Source organism: Salmo salar, chromosome 17 (assembly GCF_965601325.2).
Source record: "Salmo salar chromosome 17, fSalSal1, whole genome shotgun sequence".
NCBI classification, from domain to species: Eukaryota; Metazoa; Chordata; class Actinopteri; order Salmoniformes; family Salmonidae; genus Salmo; species Salmo salar.
The window spans coordinates 67,376,619-67,397,408 of NC_138307.1; the positions used below are offsets into that span (position 1 = coordinate 67,376,619).

At 45.4% G+C, this 20,790-nt stretch overlaps 1 protein-coding gene across 1 annotated transcript in view; it reads right to left on the minus strand.

Annotated features, from left to right (window-relative positions):
• Positions 1–17,029, minus strand: part of LOC106609664 (semaphorin-3aa-like) — a 60,875-nt gene extending 43,846 nt beyond the window's left edge. Inside the window, exon 1 of the mRNA XM_082964036.1 lies at positions 16,371–17,029. Coding sequence (XP_082820162.1) covers positions 16,371–16,479 — 109 coding nt within the window. The 5' untranslated portion in view covers positions 16,480–17,029. The remainder of the gene's footprint in view (positions 1–16,370) is intronic.
• Between the last annotated feature and the right edge of the window lie 3,761 nt (positions 17,030–20,790).

Sequence of the window (20,790 nt, forward strand, 5' to 3'; positions counted from 1 at the left end):
TCATCTGATTAGACAGGGAGGCGGGCCTTTGGAGACGTCATACGTGTCATCACACTCACTCATCTGATTAGTTGAGTAAGTGGGCTTTCTGACATTGTGGCTGTGGTAACTAGTGACGTCCCAGATCTGTTGGCATAGCTTCTATTTCCTGGATGGGGTTGACAGGAGGGGTGTATGTCGATGTGTGTGTGTGGTCTTGTTCATCTATCCTCGTGGAGACCTGAAATCCCCAGAAGTCCCCACAAGGATAGTAAAACAAGGAAAATTCTCCCTTGTGGAGAACCAATTTCCCCATGAGGAAAATGGCTATTTTAAGGTTAGGGGTAAGTTTAGGGTTACAATTAGGGTATGGTTACAATTAGGGTTAGGGGTTATGTTTAGGCGTTAGGGTTAGGTTTAGGGGTTAAGGTTTGGGTTGAGTTTAAGGTTAGGGGTTAGGGAAAATAGGATTTTGAATGTACATCAATTTTAGGTCCCCACGAGGATAGAAAAACTAGTGTGTGTGTGTGTGTGTGTGTGTGTGTGTGTGTGTGTGTGTGTGTGTGTGTGTGTGTGTGTGTGTGTGTGTGTGTGTGTGTGTGTGTGTGTGAGAGGTTGGGGTGTGAACATGTGTGTGTGCATGCCTGTGTGTGTTGCGTGCGGAGAGTGTGTGGAGATAGAGGAAGAGATTGAAGATAAATCTGAACAGATCTTGCAGATGATTTGGGAGCTACCTGTTTATCTTTCAAAGAACAATAGCAGACTTTGGAAAAGAAAAACGCCCTTCTCCCACCCAACACCAACAGTCTGGTTTGGCATCCATCTGTCTGTCTCTCTCTTTCTCTCACTCCATTCTCGGTGTGGTTTTGTCAGCGCTCTCACGCCAACCTCCGCTGCAGAGCAAGCACAGGTTGTGGACGCATTTCGATGGAAAGGTGGGGGAGGCTTAGAGCAACACATTTTTTGAATGTTATCTTAAGCCCTGGGATATCCACAAGCCTTGATGCTTGGCTTCTCCTCTCCTTCCTCCTTTTTCTGCACTTCTTCTCCCTCTTTCACAGCTGCTGGTGTGTGTGGCAGGTTGCCTCAGTAACGGTTACTATAACAGAAACGTCCAAAACCGATGGATTTTAAAGCGAACCGACGATTGACAGGCATTGAAAACGGCTGCGAGTGTAAACAGGAACTTGAAATACAGGTGTCTCGCCCTTAGTGACACTGACACACCATTTAAACACAGGAACTATTCATGTCTAAACCCAAGGACTCTGTTGAGGGTTTAGACACTTCAAAGTGTTCCATTGGACAGAACATGTGGATGAATATTTAATGCACATTCATTTTGTTCTCCAATTCATGGAACTGGTTGGATTCTGACGTCACTCTACTGTACTTATGTCTGTTTTGACATACTTTTTCTTTAAAACTGAACTAATCATTATAGCCATGATTTCTCCATAGTGGTAGCTATTCCTTAGAGAGTAACCATCCTGTATGATTTCTCCATAGTGGTAGCTATTCCTTAGAGAGTAACCATCCTGTATGATTTCTCCATAGTGGTAGCTATTCCTTAGAGAGTAACCATCCTGTATGATTTCTCCATAGTGGTAGCTATTCCTTAGAGAGTAACCATCCTGTATGATTTCTCCATAGTGGTAGCTATTCCTTAGAGAGTAACCATCCTGTATGATTTCTCCATAGTGGTTGCTATTCCTTAGAGAGTAACCATCCTGTATGATTTCTCCATAGTGGTTGCTATTCCTTAGAGAGTAACCATCCTGTATGATTTCTCCATAGTGGTAGCTATTCCTTAGAGAGTAACCATCCTGTATGATTTCTCCATAGTGGTAGCTATTCCTTAGAGAGTAACCATCCTGTATGATTTCTCCATAGTGGTAGGTATTCCTTAGAGAGTAACCGTCCTGTATGATTTCTCCATAGTGGTAGCTATTTCTTAGAGTAACCATCCTTTGTGATGCACATAAAGTGAATGTTCACTCCATGTTTGTTGCCCCCTCCTACAATAGCTACAAACAGTAAGTTCATCGGTATCTACAGTTGAAGTCGGAAGTTTACATACACTTAGGTTGGAGTCATTAAAACTCATTTTTCAACCGCTCCACAAATTTCTTGCTAACAAACTATAGTTTTGGCAAGTCTGTTAGGACATCTACTTTGTGCATGACACAAGTAATTTTTCGAACAATTGTTTACAGACAGATTATTTCACTTATAATTCACTGTATCACAATTCCTGTGGGTCAGAAGTTTACATACACTAAGTTGACTGTGCCTTTAAACAGCTTGGAAAATTCCAGAAAATTATGTAATGGCTTTAGAAGCTTCTGATAGGCTAATTGACATCATCTGAGTCATTGGAGGTTTACCTGTGGATGTATTTCAAGGCCTACCGTCAAACTTAGTGCCTCTTTACTTGACATCATGGGAAAATCGAAAGAATTCAGCCAAGACCTCAGAAAAAAAATTATAGACCTCCACAAGTCTAGTTCATCCTTGGGAGCAATTTCCAAACGCCTGACGGTACCACGTTCATCTGTACAAACAATAGTATGCAAGTATAAACACCATGGGACCACGCAGCCATCATACCGCTCAGGAAGGAGACGCGTTCTGTCTCCTAGAGATGAACGTACTTTGGTGCAAAAAGTGCAAATCAATCCCAGAACAGCAGCAAAGGACCTTGTGAAGATGCTGGAGGAAACAGGTACAAAAGTATCTATATCCACAGTAAAACGAGACCTATATTGACATAACCTGAAAGGCCACTCAGCAAGGAAGAAGCCACTGCTCCATAAAAAAGCCAGACTACGGTTTGCAACTGCACATGGGGACAAAGATCATACTTTTTGGAGAAATGTCCTCTGGTCTGATGAAACAAAAATAGAACTGTTTGGCCATAATGACCATCGTTATCTTTGGAGGCGAAAGGGGGAGGCTTGCAAGCCAAAGAACACCATCCCAACCGTGAAGCACGGGGGTGGCAGCATCATGTTGTGGGGGTGCTTTGCTGCAAGGGGGACTGGTGCACTTCACAAAATAGATGGCATCTTGAGGTAGGAAAATTCTGTGGATATATTGAAGCAACATCTCAAGACATCAGTCAGGAAGTTAAAGCTTGGTAACAAATGGGTCTTCCAAATGGACAATGACCCCAAGCATACTTCCAAAGTTGTGGCAAAATGGCTTAAGGACAACAAAGTCAAGGTATTGGAGTGACCATGACAAAGCCCTGACCTCATCCTATAGAAAATCTGTGGGCAGAACTGAAAAAGCGTGTGTGAGCAAGGAGGCCTACAAACCTGACTCAGTTACACCAGCTGTGTCAGGAGGAATGGGCCAAAATTCACCCAACTTATTGTGGGAAGCTTGTGGAAGTCTACCCGAAACGTTTGACCCAAGTTAAACAATTTAAGGGCAATGCTACCAAATACTAATTGAGTGAATGTAAACTTCTGACCCACTGGGAATGTGATGAAAGAAATAAAAGCTGAAATAAATCAATCATTCTCTCTACTATTATTCTGTCATTTCACATTCTTAAAATAAAGTGTTGATCCTAACTGACCTAAGACAGGGAATATTTACTAGCATTAAATGTCAGGAATTGTGAAAAACTGAGTTTAAATGTATTTGGCTAAGGTGTATGTAAACTTCCGACTTCAACTGCATCTACAACTCATGCTTTACTTTCTAACACGATGTGCGTAGGTCAACTCAACCCACCATAGGATATGAATCAGCCACCCTAACAAGACATCCCCAACCACAAACTCTTTACATGAGTGGGCTAAGAATGGATAGAATTTCAGCTTACAGTGATGCTCATCTTTCTTGGGCGAAATAATATATTTCTGAGTAACCGCATGACATTCCTGTTTTTCCTTGAGCCGCAGCGGGAGAGAAAGAGGGAGCAAGAGAGAGGAAGAAAAAGAGAGTGAGAGATGAGTGAGAGAGAGAGAAAGAGGGAGGGAGAAGATGTGAAAGGAAGAGAAAGAAAAAGAAAGAGAAAGAAAGAGGGAGGGATAGAAAGAAAGAGAAATATAGAGAGAGAAATAGAGAGAGAGAAACAGAGAGGGGGAGAGGGACCGTATGTGGAACCATTTAATTAGTTGGATTCTCCGCCTGACACTGGGAGTAGACCATAGAGAGTAGTTTAACCAGCCCATGACAACAGAAACGGTTCAACCCTAAACCCCCCGTGACTACAGAAACGGTTCAACCCTAAACCCCCCGTGACTACAGAAACTGTTCAACCCTAAACCCCTCGTGACTGCAGAAACGGTTCAACCCTAAACCCCCCATGACTGCAGAAACGGTTCAACCCTAAACCCCCCGTGACGGCAGAAACGGTTCAACCCTAAACCCCCCATGACTGCAGAAACGGTTCAACCCTAAACCCCCCGTGACTACAGAAACTGTTCAACCCTTATACCCCTCGTGACTGCAGAAACGGTTCAACCCTAAACCCCCCATGACTACAGAAACTGTTCAACCCTTATACCCCTCGTGACTGCAGAAACGGTTCAACCCTAAACCCCCCGTGACTGCAGAAACGGTTCAACCCTAAACCCCCCATGACTACAGAAACTGTTCAACCCTTATACCCCTCGTGACTGCAGAAAGGGTTCAACCCTAAACCACCCCATGACTGCAGAAACGGTTCAATCCTTAAACCCCCCTTTACCGCAGAAACGGTTGAACCCCAAATGCCCCGTGACCTCAGAAACGGTTCAACCCCAAATGCCCCGTGACCGCAGAATGCCCATTCATGCAGGACTAAATGATCCTGTTACCCCAGGCGGGCCATTGTTGTCCCTGTTCTCAATTATGATGAAATCATGCGCACACACACACACACACACACACACACACACACACACACACACACACACACACACACACACACACAGGCAGTTGCAAAACCACACACAAACACAGCCACTAAGCTTTGCTGAAAGGGAAAGATTGGTGGATCATTAGACCCACTGATGGATTGGGTTTTGAAAGACAGCGGTGGTTGGTGAGGTCGTGTCTGTTGCCCTCCACTGTTAATATGGTATGTCTTTAGTATAGCATAATGTTCAACATTACTAAGGCTTACCAAAGAGTTTGAGATTACACCAAGAGACTCACGCTCACACAATGAACATATACACAAAAGGTGACACAAACACATAGACAGACTGACAGAGATAGACTGACAGACTGACAGAATGCCAGAGAGACAGACTGACAGAGACAGACTGACAGAGATAGAGGGACAGACTGACATACTGACAGAGAGACAGAGAGACAGACTGACAGAGAGACAGACGGACAGACACAGACTGACAGACTGACAGAGAGACAGACTGACAGAGACACAGACTGACAGACTGACAGAGAGACAGACTGACAGAATGCCAGAGAGACAGACTGACAGAGACAGATTGACAGAGAGACAGACTGACAGACTGACAGAGAGACAGACTGACAGAGAGACAGAGAGACAGACTGACAGAGAGACAGTCGGATACACACCCACCCATGCACACACACAGACAGACAAACAGAGACTTTTACACATGCACCACACATGCACACCATAGAGACATTAGCCTGGGTGAAACATGACCCTGGAGCGGCGCTCCTTGTGGCTGACTGACGAGCCTTAGCAGCTGGGTCTGATCCACACACACTGCTGCAATGCAATGTCCACTCAGTAACCAAACCCTCTATACATAAAACACAGGAGTCATCCCTGTTACACACTGGACCCAATGTCCTCACCATAACCATAGTCAAAATTACAAGTATACATCCATTCCATAAGGATAAACTTCCGCCGTACCTTAATTACAGTGAGGGAAAAAACTATTTGATCCCCTGCTGATTTTGTACGTTTGCCCACTGACAAAGAAATGATCAGTCTATCATTTTAATGGTAGGTTTATTTGAACAGTGAGAGACAGAATAACAACAACAAATCCAGAAAAACGCTATAAATTGATTTGCATTTTAACGAGGTGTAAGGGCTGTCTTCAGGAAAGGACCAAAATGCAGCAGAGTTAGTATTCATCCTTCAATTTAATTGGAAAGAACACTATACAAAAACAAAAAACAAGGAAACTGACAGCCAACAGTCCTGTCAGGTGCAACCACACTAAACAAGAAACAATTACCCACAAAACCCAAAGGAAAAACATGCTCCTTATGTGTGACTCCCAATCAGCAGCAACGAGCTTCAGCTGTGCCTGATTGGGAGCCACACACATGGCCCAAAACAAAGAAATACCAAAACATAGAAAAAGGAACATAGAACGCCCACCCAATGTAACACCCTGGCCTAACCAAAATAAAGAACAAAAAACCCCTCTCTATGGCCAGGGCGTTACACAAGGGAAATAAGTATTTGACCCCCTCTCAATCAGAAAGATTTCTGGCTCCCAGGTGTCTTTTAAACAGGTAACGAGCTGAGATTAGGAGCACACTCTTAAAGGGAGTGCTCCTAATCTCAGCTTGTTACCTGTATAAAAGACACCTGTCCACAGAAGCAATCAATCAATCAGATTCCAAACTCTCCACCATGGCCAAGACCAAAGAGCTCTCCAAGGATGTCAGGGACAAGATTGTAGACATACACAAGGCTGGAATGGGCTACAAGAACATTGCCAAGCAGCTTGGTGAGAAGGTGACAACAGTTGGTGCGATTATTCGCAAATGTAAGAAACACAAAAGAACTGTCAATCTCCCTCAGCCTGGGGCTCCATGCAAGATCTCACCCCAGAACTCCATGCAAGAATCAGCCCAGAACTACACGGGAGGATCTTGTCAATGATCTCAAGGCAGCTGGGACCATAGTCACCAAGAAAACAATTGGTAACACACTACGCCGTGAAGGACTGAAATCCTGCAGAGCCTGCAAGGTCCCCTGCTCAAGAAAGCACATATACATGCCCGTCTGAAGTTTGCCAATGAACATCTGAATGATTCAGAGGACAACTGGGTGAAACTGTTGTGGTCAGATGAGACCAAACTGGAGCTCTTTGGCATCAACTCAACTCGCCGTGTTTGGAGGAGGAGGAATGCTGCCTATGACCCCAAGAACGCCATCCCCACCGTCAGTCATGGAGGTGGAAACATTATGCTTTGGGGGTGTTTTTCTGCTAAGGGGACAGGACAACTTCACCTCATCAAAGGGACGATGGACGGGGCCATGTACCATCAAATCTTGGGTGAGAACCTCCTTCCCTCAGCCAGGGCATTGAAAATGGGTCGTGGATAGGTATTCCAGCATGACAATGACCCAAAACACACGGCCAAGGCAACAAAGGAGTGGCTCAAGAAGAAGCACATTAAGGTCCTGGAGTGGCCTAGCCAGTCTCCAGACCTTAATCCCATAGAAAATCTGTGGAGAGAGCTGAAGGTTCGAGTTGCCAAACGTCAGCCTCAAAACCTTAATGACTTGGAGAAGATCTGCAAAGAGGAGTGGGACAAAATCCCTCCTGAGATGTGTGCAAACCTGGTGGCCAACTACAAGAAACGTCTGACCTCTGTGATTGCCAACAAGGGTTTTGCCACCAAGTACTAAGTCATGTTTTGCAGAGGGTGTCAAATACTTATTTCCCTCATTAAAATGCAAATCGTTTTATAACATTTTTGACATGCGTTTTTCTGGATTTTGTTGTTGTTATTCTGTCTCTCACTGTTCAAATAAACCTACCATTAAAATTATAGACTGATCATTTCTTTGTCAGTGGGCAAACGTACAAAATCAGCAGGGGATCAAATCATTTTTTTCCCTCACTGTAATTGAGACCCGGTCTCAGGGATGGCTAACTCTTTCGATCTCCACTGAGTTGGGTATATCTGCCTCACATGTGGAATGATCTCCAATGCACTTTCATATTGGAGGAATAGGTGCCTCTGTTTAGGACATTTCAGACGGCTGCTAGGGGACCTTTTTACTGAAGAATGTGTCTTTTATGACTGTGTTTTGCTTTTCATGTATTGTTGTGTAAAATAATGTGTATTGCTGTGTATAATAATGTGCATTTTAATGTGTATACTGTATTTTGATGTGTATTGTTGTGTATAATAATGTGTATTTTAATGTGTATTGTTGTGTATAATAATGTGTATTTTAATGTGTATATTGTATTCTGATGTGATTTGTTGTGTATAAAAAGTGCATTTTAATGTGTATATTGTATTTTGATGTGATTTGTTGTGTATAATAATGTGCATTTTAATGTGTATATTGTATTTTGATGTGATTTGTGTATAATAATGTGAATTTTAATGTGTATATTGTATGTTGATGTGATTTGTTGTGTATAATAATGTGTATTTTAATGTGTATATTGTATGTTGATGTGATTTGTTGTGTATAATAATGTGCATTTTATTGTGTAAATAGTATTTTGATGTGATTTGTTGTGTATAATAATGTGCATTTTAATGTGTATATTGTATTTTGATGTGATTTGTTGTGTATAATAATGTGAATTTTAATGTGTATATTGTATGTTGATGTGATTTGTTGTGTATAATAATGTGCATTTTAATGTGTATATTGTATTTTGATGTGATTTGTTGTGTATAATAATGTGTATTTTAATGTGTATATTGTATTTTGATGTGATTTGTTTTGTATAATAATGTGCATTTTAATGTGTATATTGTATTTTGATGTGATTTGTTGTGTATAATAATGTGTATTTTAATGTGTATATTGTATTCTGATGTGTATGGCTGTGTATAATAATGTGCATTTTAATGTGTATATTGTATTTTGATGTGATTTGTTGTGCTAGACCGGTACGTCTTCAAAAGACACCTTGGTCTCAGCATTGACTTCCTGTAAAAAGAAAGGTTACATAAAAACGCACCAAACTCAAAGTCCTCTTCGGTGTAGTTGACAATGAAAGTTCTACATGGAATTTGCTTTGGGGATTGCATGCTTTGCCTAGGCTAAATAAACATATTGGGAGATGCACTGAACTTGACCAAAACTCATCACCACCAAACCACAGCTTGTGAATGTCAATGTAACTCTAAAGAGCACACATTTCTCAACACAAATATGAAAACATCCCATTCCAAATAAGGAACAGAAATGAAGTGGAAAGGTGCCTAAAACACAAGCCACACATTGTGTCTGTGACATACCAGCATGTTAACCCTTGCAAGGCTGCCGGCACAGACGTGTGCAGACCAGCAGTCTGGAGTGTTTATGGTCATATTCAATCTCTCCCAGTCAGTTATCCCCACTTGCTTTAACCCTAACGTTGATGTCCGCGCCCCCGCGGACACCCCGCGGACACCCCGCGGACACCCCACGGACATTTTAAGCTAGAGATACACTTCCACATCTGCAGTGAAAGGTGACAGAGCTATAGCGGTGTTTGTCAGACCATGAGACATCCCGAAAATCGGTCTTCTCACAAAATGGTCTGTAGCATCTGTAGTGTACTCAAGGTTTAAAAAGGCTTCTAAAGTTAGATTTTTTTATCAACCCCCTACAAAAATGTCCATTAATTATAATCTACATAATATTTTCCATCTGTAGCCCCATCACAAATGTTCAAGCAACACTATAAAACATGCAAGGGTATTGCACAGATCATTAAATGCTTTGATTAATGACTGTTTGTTCTCCAAAGCCATCATGTCATTGTGTAACCCTGTGTGTTATACACAAGCTGACTCATTCTGCAGTATACGAGCTGGTCCACAGTAATGGGAGTTGCCCAGTGTTGTGGTCTGCTCAGAGTACTGACATTATTCTACCTGGGATGGAATGGTTTGGGATGGGGGGGCAGAGAGAGAGAGAGAGAGAGAGAGAGAGAGAGAGAGAGAGAGAGAGAGAGAGAGAGAGAGAGAGAGAAAGTCAACTGGAGGAGCCTGACTGAAGACTGTACTTAGGGGCTGCGGTATTGTGAGCTGCCTGAGAGCGACTGAACTGAGGGAGGAGGAGAGGAAGGAGAGACGGAGGAGAAGGCAGACGTCTTTGGGGTCGGTCGGTGCGTTGGGAGCACACCTTATAATTATCCACATCCGCTCTGTCAGAGGAGGCCCACAGAATGGACAGATCCACCAGAGAGAGAGAGAGAGAAGGAGAGAGAAAGAGAGGGAGAGCAAGAGAGAGGTCTCTGCGGATCTCGACGGGGGTTATTATGGGTTAGCTCTATTCCAGACTGTGTTGAGTTGGAGTGCGGTTCTGTGCCGAGAGAGAGTGTCTATTTTGAATGGTTCCGAGTGAATTCCGATGGCGGGCTAGTCTCTTCCCTCTATTACAGTTCCACCCATCCGAAACGGGTCACTGTGGGACGACCAGGGTCTTCATTAAGAGGTTAAAGGGCCCAGTAATTACCCCAGAGGAGAGTAATTATCAGGTTGTTTAACAAGCCTTTTAATATTCCCCCATGCTCCGCGAGAGATGTGTGTGTTTTTTACAATCACAATAGTCCCATCTCTAATGCTGCTATGGTTCATCTCTCTCTCTCTCTCTCTCTCTCTCTCTCTCTCTCTCTCTCTCTCTCTCTCTCTCTCTCTCTCTCTCTCTCTCTCTCTCTCTCTCTCTCTCTCTCTCTCTCTCTCTCTCTCTCTCTCTCTCTCTCTCTCTCTCTCTCTCTCTCTCTCTCTCTCTCTCTCTCTCTCTCTCTCTCTCTCTCTCTCTCTAATGTGTGCTCCCTGTTCACCCACGGCCACGTGGCTTTGCACGACACCAACTCAATCATCTAGTTTGCTGACGACACCACGGTTGTAAGCCTGACAACCAACAACGACGAGTCAGCCTACAGGGAGGAGGTAAGTGAAGTGGCATTGTGGTGCCAGGACAACAACCTCTCCCTCAACATCAGCAAAACAAAGGATTTGATTGTTGACTTCAGGAAGCACAGGAGGGAACAAGCCCGATCCACATCAATGGGACTTCAGTGGAGAGAGTCAGCAGTTTTAAGTTCCTTGGCGTCTACATCACCGAGGACTTGACAAGGACCAGCAACACCACCACTCCTGTCAAGAGGGAGCAACAGCGTCTCTACTTCCTAAGGCGGCTGAAGAAATTTGACATGCCACCCCGGAAACCTCTCCAAATACTACCACTGCATCATCGAGAGCATCCTGACCGGCCTAGAAGGGGAATTGCTCCGTCCATGACCGTAAGGCCCTCCACTGGGGCCGTGTTCCCACCCATCCAGGACATCTAATGAAACGGTGCCTGAGCAAGGCACGCAGCATCATCAAGGACCCCACACACAGCCCAGCTCCGAGTTGTTCACTCCGTTACCAACAGGCGGACGGTATCGGAGCATGAGCCAACAGGCTCAGAGACAGTTTCTATCTACAAGCCATCAGACTGCTGAACACTTGAACTGGACTGTCCACCTGTACTAACTCTCTGCACCTTATCATACACTCCCTCCCTCCCTCCCTCCCTCCCTCCCTCCCTCCCTCCCTCACTCACTCACTCACTCACTCACTCACTCACACACACCCATCATAACTGCTGCTACCAGACTCTTATTCACTATTTCTAATACTGCACAATTTAAACACTTGCTCCCCCAATCCTCCCTTTCTCTGATACATGTGGAAATATTGGACTATAAATTGTGCCTTCCTGTATTATACTTACGCTAAAATGTTTATTCTGTTCATATTCTTATTTTATTGTTGTTGCGTTGTCAAGGAGAAACCTGCAAGTAAGCATTTTGTTAGACAGTGTATATGATGTGTATCCTGTATATACACTATATATTTAAAAGTATGTGGACACACCTTAAAATGAGTGAATGTGGCTATTTCAGCCATTTCAGTATAAAATTGAGCACACAGCCATGCACTCTCCATAGACCAACATTGGCAGTAGAATGGCCTTATTCAAGAGCTCAGTGACTTTCAACGTGGCATTGTTATAGGATGCCACCTTTGCAACAAGTCAGTTCTTCAAATTTCTGTCCTGCTAGAGCTGCCCCGGTCAACTGTAAGTGTTGTTAAAGTGGAAACATCTAGGAGCAACAACGGCTCAGCCGCGAAGTGGTAGGCCACACAAGCTCACAGAACGGGACCGCAGAGTGCTGAAGCGAGTAAAAATCGTCTGTCCTCGGTTGCAACACTCACTACTGAGTTCTAAACTGCCTCTAGAAGCAACGTCAGCACAATAACTGTTAGTCGGGAGCTTCAAGAAATGGGTTTCCATGGCTGAGCAGCCTAAGATGTGCAATACCAGGCGGAATAACGGTCTGGGGCTATTTTTCATGGTTTGGGCTAGGTCCCTTACTTCGAGTGAAGTGAAATCTTAACCCTACAGCATACAATGAAATTCTAGACAATTATGTGCTTCCGACTTTGTGGCAGTTTGGGGAAGGCCCTTTCCGGTTTCAGCATTATAATGCCCCTGTGCACAAAACGAGGTCCATAACTTGACTGGAAGTACTTGACTGGCCTGCTCAGAGGCCTGACCTCAACCCCATCAAACAACTTTGGGATGAATTGGAAAGCAAACTGCGAGCAAGGACAAATCGCCCAACATCACTAATGTTCTTGTGGCTGGAGGGAAGCAAGTCCCCACAGCAATGTTCCAACATCTAGTGGAAAGCCTTCCCAGAAGAGTGGAGGTTGTTATAGCAGTAAAGGGGGAGAGGACCAATTCCACATTAATGCCCATGACTTTGGAATTAAATGTTTGACGAGCATGTGTCCACTTACTTTTGGTCATATAGTCTATGACTAATAAAACATGAAACTTGAATGTGTGTGCTTGTTGTAACCTGCAGGGGTCAGTGTTTCCCAGGTTGAATACTACTGGGATGACCGTAATATAGTAGTACAGTATGTCCAGGTACAGTATGTCCAGGTTGCACTGCTGTGTGAAAGACAATGCTGTAATAACCTATACCTTGATCTGCATTAGAGTGTAATCAATTCAATGACATTGAGCATTAGAATTCATATTTGGCTAACTGTGACTTGCTTTGTCTCATGATCCATTCAATGCTTGGGCCTAGTTGCGGCCTATCGACAATCTAAGCAACGTTATTTAAGAAACTGTAAATGATCACATTAACTTGGACTTAATCTCCAGTTACTTGAGGGAGAAAAAAAATAATTAACTCTGATCATTACTCTGGCTCTCTGAAAACAGATCCTTCACTGGGAATGTCTCACTGACTGACCCCACAGGGAAATCATTCACTCTGGACTCGCTTCGCCAGCCTTCCCAGGAGAAAGGTCACTCAATGTGCTTTAGTTTCTCCATTCTTATTTTCCTGCAAAAACTGCTCATTCCGCATTTGTTTGACTGTCCTTCCCGGGGACACAAACTGCTGTCCTGCACTTGTCTGAATATCCCTCCTTGGGGAAAGAGCTCTCCTCTCGCTTAATGATCCTTCTCCTGGGAAAATGTTTACTCTGTGCTCGTCTGACTGTCCTTCACTGGAGAATTCCTCCTTGTCGTTTATTTGACTTAATTACTATGCCAGATTCACAGAGGGAGAGAGAATGAATGGTACTTCATTTAACAACCAGTCTCTCTCCCTCCTAGTCTACTGTAAGTCTGCCAGCACCCTTCATTAAAGCAATGCTTCCCTCCCTCTCTCATCTCCTCCTTTCCCTCTTCCCTCTCTCCATCAGCCAACGTGTGGGTGTGAACAGAAAGGTTTCAGTCGACAGGCATCAAGAGAGCCATCCAACACCTGTGGACCCCTCTACCTCTGAGACGCACACATGTACACACACTCATACGTATGAGCATACACAAGAGCACACACACACACACACACACTGCGCACAAACACGCACACACACTGCTCACAAACACACTGCGCACAAACACACACACACTCACACACACTGAGCACAAACATGCACACACAGACACACACACACACACACACACACACTCATCATCACATTCAGCCAGGTGTGTAATTATCTGTGTCTGTGTCAGATCTGACACATCCCATCCCGTCTGAATGCACACATGCCACTTTCAGTCTGAAGAGGAAATCAGCAGAGAGATGGTGTTGAGTCGTCACACACACCAAGCTGCAGCAAGAACGTTAAAGACAGACAGAGCGACAGACAGGCAGCTACTGATGTGCTTTGGTTGGTCTGACTACACATTTCAATCACCCACTGTTTACAATGCAGTTCAGCTTTGTATCACCTAATGACACCTTTCATCAATGACACATCTTTCCTCCCTTGTCAGACAGCATCATGGCGACCTGTCAGAAAAACGAGTGGGGGAGATCAGAGAAGACCGGTATTGTTGTTGTAGTCAACTGACAGATGGCTCAATCTTGGGAACCGTTTGAATGAAGCAAAATGCATTTTCCCATGATGCCTCTGGGCTGTTCCTGGTGTAGATTGTTACCTCGGGAGGATGTGACGCGGTGGCGGCGCAGGTGGAGCTGAGTTTTACGGCGGTTTTTACAGCACACTACTTGACCCTTGACTGCACAGAGAAACATCTTCAACATAGTGCCCCCTAGAGACAGACCAGGGTCTTACAGTACATACCACAAATAAGTGCATGTATACTTATACATCCTGTATAGCCATATAATGGTAGCCCAGTGGTTAAGAGCGTTGGGCCAGTAACCGAAAAGTCACTGGTTGGAATCCCAGAGCCAACTAAGTGAACATCTATTGATGTGCCCTTGTGCAAGGCACTTAACCCTAATTGCTCCGGTATGTCGCTTTGTATAAGAGTGTCTGCTAAACGTATACTTTGATTAACAAAACTGCTGATAAATGTTATTTATTCTCTGATTAGAAAAAATATTATGTCATGTTCATACAGGCCTTGCTGTGCACAAGTTAAATCTAAACTCAGTGAAAACACCCAGATACGAATTCACCACTCACAAAATCTCATTCTTCTCTCATTGGATTAAAAATAACGTGACACTCATTTCAAAGCAGTAACACCCCTCTAAACCAGAAGCACTACTTTCCTCCACAACCTGACCTTATTCCCAGCCTGAGAAAAAAGGACAAATTGCCCACGTTTGTACATTTTAGGAATGTATATTTTTTTAAAGGAGACGAAGAGAGAGAGAGCGGGGAGAGAGAGAGAGAAAAGGAGATGGAGAGAAAACGGAGATACCACACAGCTCTCTAGCCGTGTACTTTTGGTCATGTTTTGGACAAGGAACCGCAACAGCTCGCCTCTCAGACGACCGACATTAAACGAAACGTCCCAAAATATGCCAAAAATGTCTGTGGTTTATTTTAGTCCCGAGATGAAAGGTCTGCCATTACAAAGAGCTTGATTTAGTCTAGGGTGTGAGAGAGAGAGGAGAGAGCCGGCTCTGAGGTCTCTCCACAGCCTTCTACCTCAAAATAACACAGAGGGAAGGCAGAATAACATGTTGACTTGCCCGACAAAAGCTCACACGAGCACCGTATGAACGGTACCCAGCCAGATGTGTGACTGATGAGTGATACACTCACCTGTGCCGTGAACAACCCCCTGAATCCAGTGCATATCTTTTCCATATGCAGTATATCTGTTAAAACAGTAAGATGTGTGTGTGTGTGTGTGTGTGCAGACTTTCTCCTAAGCAGAAGCAGAAGTACTTGTTGACTTTGGAGAATAGCTGGTAAATCGATTTTGGGGTTAATGAGAACTAGGGAGACCGGATTACCCCCTTAAAGTGTGTGTGTACAGAATTCGCATGTCCGTGGGCGTGTGTGTGTGCTTGTTCGTGTCTATGCGTACATGTGTGCCTCTCTCTCTCTGTGTGTGTGTGTGTGTGTGTGTGTGTGTGTGTGTGTGTGTGTGTGTGTGTGTGTGTGTGTGTGTGTGTGTGTGTGTGTGTGTGTGTGTGTGTGTGTGTGTGTGTGTGTATTGATGTGTTTCACGGCAGTGCAGCGGTAGTTCTGAAGGGGACAGTGGAAGGGGAAAATAAATGCGAGGGCTAATACATACATTTAACCAAGCCCCTTGTCCGCATATGGAAACAATCTGACCGTAAAGAGAATACAATCTAAGGCTAAGGAGAAAGCATTATTCTAAGTGGGAGAGAGAGAAATAAAGAGAGCGGGGAAGCAGGAGAGCGAGAGAGAGAGCGAGAGAGAGAGAGAGAGAGAGAGAGAGAGAGAGAGAGAGAGAGAGAGAGAGAGAGAAAAGAATTGAAGAATTAGAGAGAAATGATTGCGAAAAGAGATACGTAGATAGATGTGCAGACAGAGGAAGATACACCGAAGAGTGAGAGGGAAAGAAAGAAATAAAGAAATAAAGAAAGGAGAGAGTGCACACAAAGAGGAAGAGTAATTCAGACAGCACACATAATATCTCCTGGAGCCATGCTGGCGGCTGTATCAGAACCAGAGAAAGAACCAGAGAGCCGGGGGGGAGAGAGAACATACACACTTACCCCTGTAGGAGAGCTTTAACCTGGGGACGCTGTGCTTGGGCTCCCCCTGCCCCGGCACCACCGCCCCGCAGAACAGCAGCAACAGTACAATCCCAGGTAGGTAATCCATGGTGCTGGAGCGCTGGCCTCCAGCCCAAGGGGGGCACACACCCCACACTTGCCCAGAGAAGAGTGTCTCACACCCGGGTATGCAGAGACCTGGCAGTCCCTCCCTTCCCTTCCTCCTCCTGCAGCTAGAGAAGATCCACAAACCCAGGAGGGGGTTTCAGGCAGGGGGGACACACTCCTTGGTTTCAATCCCGATTCAGAGCACCGATTTGGGGAGATTTCAGCAGCGCAAGGGGGTATCACATGGCTCCCTGTGTGGAGGTCCGGGGTGGTAAACCCTCTGTGCTGTTCATATGTCCCCCTGGTAAGGGTTGGGTGATGGGGGGTCCGGTGGGAAGTGTGAGGCTCGAGCTGGTTGAGGAAGAATTCTGATTGAAATATTGAAGAGGTATCCAGCAGAGATACTGCTACTATAGATCTCTCTTCTGCTCTGTTCTCTTCTCTTCAGTCTCTCTCTCTCCGCAGTCACTCACTACTAGCCTCCAATCCTGTCCACGGCTCCGCCAGACAGAGAGGGAGAGAAAGAGAGCTACACCATCCACAGGAGGGGAGGGAGAGCAGCTGAGCGAGAGAGAGGGGGAGTGTGTATGAGAGAGGGGGGAGGGAGTGAACTGAGCAATGTTGAAGTACTGTGTAATAGAAGAGAATCCTGTGCACATGGTTCTGTCTTCCTCTATTCTCTCTCTTTTGTTTTTCTTTCTTTCCTTCCTTCTGCAGTCCCTGGTCAGCCCCCAGCACCCTTACTCTAGAGGTGTGACACATTAACAGACTCACACATGCTTACCCTCCTCTCTACCTCATGCAGTTACAGACAAACTGCATAGCATGCAACTCAGCAGGTAATCTCTGGTCAAACCTGGTTTCAAAATGAACACCATGAAAAGCAGTGAGCTGGCATTCAGGATTAGTTAAACATGTATATTGTTCCTAGAAAGGCATGCTTCAATTAATACATGTTTGTTGTACTGCACTTCTATGGAGTACAGGAGTCCAAACATATCAATTTTACAGCAAATAAAGAATGACATTTTGTTTTTTGACTTGTCCAACAAACCAGGAAAAAGGGGTTTGATTGAATGTCACAGACTAGAAACCTGGCCCATATGGAAATCTGAAAACATGGCTTTCTAGTAAAGCAGGTCTGTGAGAGATCCTGTCACTGCTAAAGTCATTCTATAGTAAACCTGGTCTGGGTCTGTGGTATTCCCCTTCCCCAACTCTCCACCCCTCTGCCCCTGCAGGTGTGACCCTTCTGTTTCTTCTCCCGGTTTGTGACTGCAGGCAGCTAACAGCACTGAGGTGATGGTGATAAAAGCTGTGATAAACACAAGCATTTATGTGTCAGCTCACACACCTCAACAGTCACAGAACAAAAACACATCCCGGCAGTAGATACTGCATGGCTATAGTGTGTGAGGGGAGGGTGTGTGTGTGTACTGGTGTCTCTGTCCATGTCTGTGCACCATCATATCTCAACACTCCCAGCAATGCTTTGTCCCTCTTAACAACTCCAAACAATGTGTGTGTGCACGTACGTGTTCCCAAGTGTGTGTGTGTGTACGTACTTGTACCCGAGTGTGTATGTGCACTCCCACTCCCTCATACATCATCACACCTTTAGTCTTAACAGGCTTTTTAGATGTTTACCCACAACAAAGAATGTGCAGATAGACATGAAAGGATCTCTCTCTCTCTCTCTCTCTCTCTCTCTCTCTCTCTCTCTCTCTCTCTCTCTCATCTGATCTATTGTGGGGATTAATACCTGTATTAAATACCTGTATTAATCCCCACTGGGAGCAGGGAGGCGAAATATGCCGCAACACGCCTAGACAGCCCGCCCTTTAGGAGATGCGGCCGGCAGCAGCAACAGGACCCATCGCCACCAATCTATTTGTGATGCCTTGGGCGGGAAGGGAGCGCAGTGCTGCTGAGTAAGGACATCTTAATAAATCGTGACATGTTCTTGACCGCATAATGAGCAGTCATTGACAAGGAGCTTCCAAAAACTTTCAGCGCCTGTAAAAATAGTCACCCTATACCCCAGTGTGGAGGTACAGTAATACAGGGATGAACCCTATACCCCAGTGTGGAGGTACAGTAATACAGGGATGGACACTATACTCCGGTGTGGAGGTACAGAAATACAGGGATGAACCCTATACCCCGGTGTGGAGGTACAGTAATACAGGGATGAACCCTATACCCCAGTGTGGAGGTACAGTAATACAGGGATGGACACTATACTCCGGTGTGGAGGTACAGTAATACAGGGATGAACCCTATACCCCGGTGTGGAGGTACAGTAATATAGGGATGAACCCTATACCCCAGTGTGGAGGTACAGGAATACAGGGATGGACCCTATACCCCAGTGTGGAGGTATAGTAATACAGGGATGAACCCTATACCCCGGTGTGGAGGTACAGTAACACAGGGATGGACCCTATACCCCGGTGTGGAGGTACAGTAATACAGGGATGAACCCTATACCCCGGTGTGGAGGTACAGTAATACAGGGATGGACCCTATACCCCGGTGTGGAGGTACAGTAATACAGGGATGGACCCTATGCCCCGGTGTGGAGGTACAGTAATACAGGGATGGACCCTAAACCCCGGTGTGGAGGTACAGTAATACAGGGATGAACCCTATACCCCGGTGTGGAGGTACAGTAATATAGGGATGAACCCTATACCCCGGTGTGGAGGTACAGTAATACAGGGATGGACCCTAAACCCCGGTGTGGAGGTACAGTAATACAGGGATGGACCCTAAACCCCGGTGTGGAGGTACAGTAATATAGCGATGGACCCTAAACCCCGGTGTGGAGGTACAGTAATACAGGGATGGACCCTAAACCCCAGTGTGGAGGTACAGTAATACAGGGATGAACCCTATACCCCGGTGTGGAGGTACAGTAATACAGGGATGGACCCTATACCCCGGTGTGGAGGTACAGTAATACAGGGATGGACCCTAAACCCCGGTGTGGAGGTACAGTAATACAGGGATGGACCCTATACCCCGGTGTGGAGGTACAGTAATACAGGGATGGACCCTATACCCCGGTGTGGAGGTACAGTAATACAGGGATGGACCCTATACCCCAGTGTGGAGGTACAGTAATACAGGGATGGACCCTATACCCCGGTGTGGAGGTACAGTAATACAGGGATGAACTCTATACCCCGGTGTGGAGGTACAGTAATACAGGGATGAACCCTATACCCCAGTGTGGAGGTACAGTAATACAGGGATGGACCCTATACCCCGGTGTGGAGGTACAGTAATACAGGGATGGACCCTATACCCCGGTGTGGAGGTACAGTAATACAGGGATGGACCCTATACCCCGGTGTGGAGGTACAGTAATACAGGGATGGACCCTATACCCCGGTGTGGAGGTACAGTAATACAGGGATGGACCCTATACCCCGGTGTGGAGGTACAGTAATACAGGGATGGACCCTATACCCCGGTGTAGAGGTACAGTAATACAGGGATGGATCCTATACCCCGGTGTGGAGGTACAGTAATACAGGGATGGACCCTATACCCCGGTGTGGAGGTACAGTAATACAGGGATGGACCCTAAACCCCGGTGTGGAGGTACAGTAATACAGGGATGGACACTATACCCCGGTGTGGAGGTACAGTAATACAGGGATGGACCCTATACCCCAGTGTGGAGGTATAGTAATACAGGGATGGACCCTATACCCCGGTGTGGAGGTACAGTAATACAGGGATGAACCCTATACCCCGGTGTGGAGGTACAGTAATACAGGGATGAACCCTATACCCCGGTGTGGAGGTACAGTAATACAGGGATGGACCCTATACCCCAGTGTGGAGGTACAGTAATACAGGGATGGACCCTATACCCCGGTGTGGAGGTACAGTAATACAGGGATGAACCCTATACTCCGGTGTGGAGGTACAGTAATACAGGGATGAACCCTATACCCCGGTGTGGAGGTATAGTAATACAGGGATGAACCCTATACCCCAGTGTGGAGGTACAGTAATACAGGGATGGACCCTATACTCCGGTGTGGAGGTACAGTAATACAGGGATGAACCCTATACCCCGGTGTGGAGGTACAGTAATACAGGGATGAACCCTATACTCTGGTGTGGAGGTACAGTAATACAGGGATGAACCCTATACCCCGGTGTGGAGGTACAGTAATATAGGGATGAACCCTATACCCCAGTGTGGAGGTACAGGAATACAGGGATGGACCCTATACCCCAGTGTGGAGGTACAGTAACACAGGGATGAACCCTATACCCCGGTGTGGAGGTACAG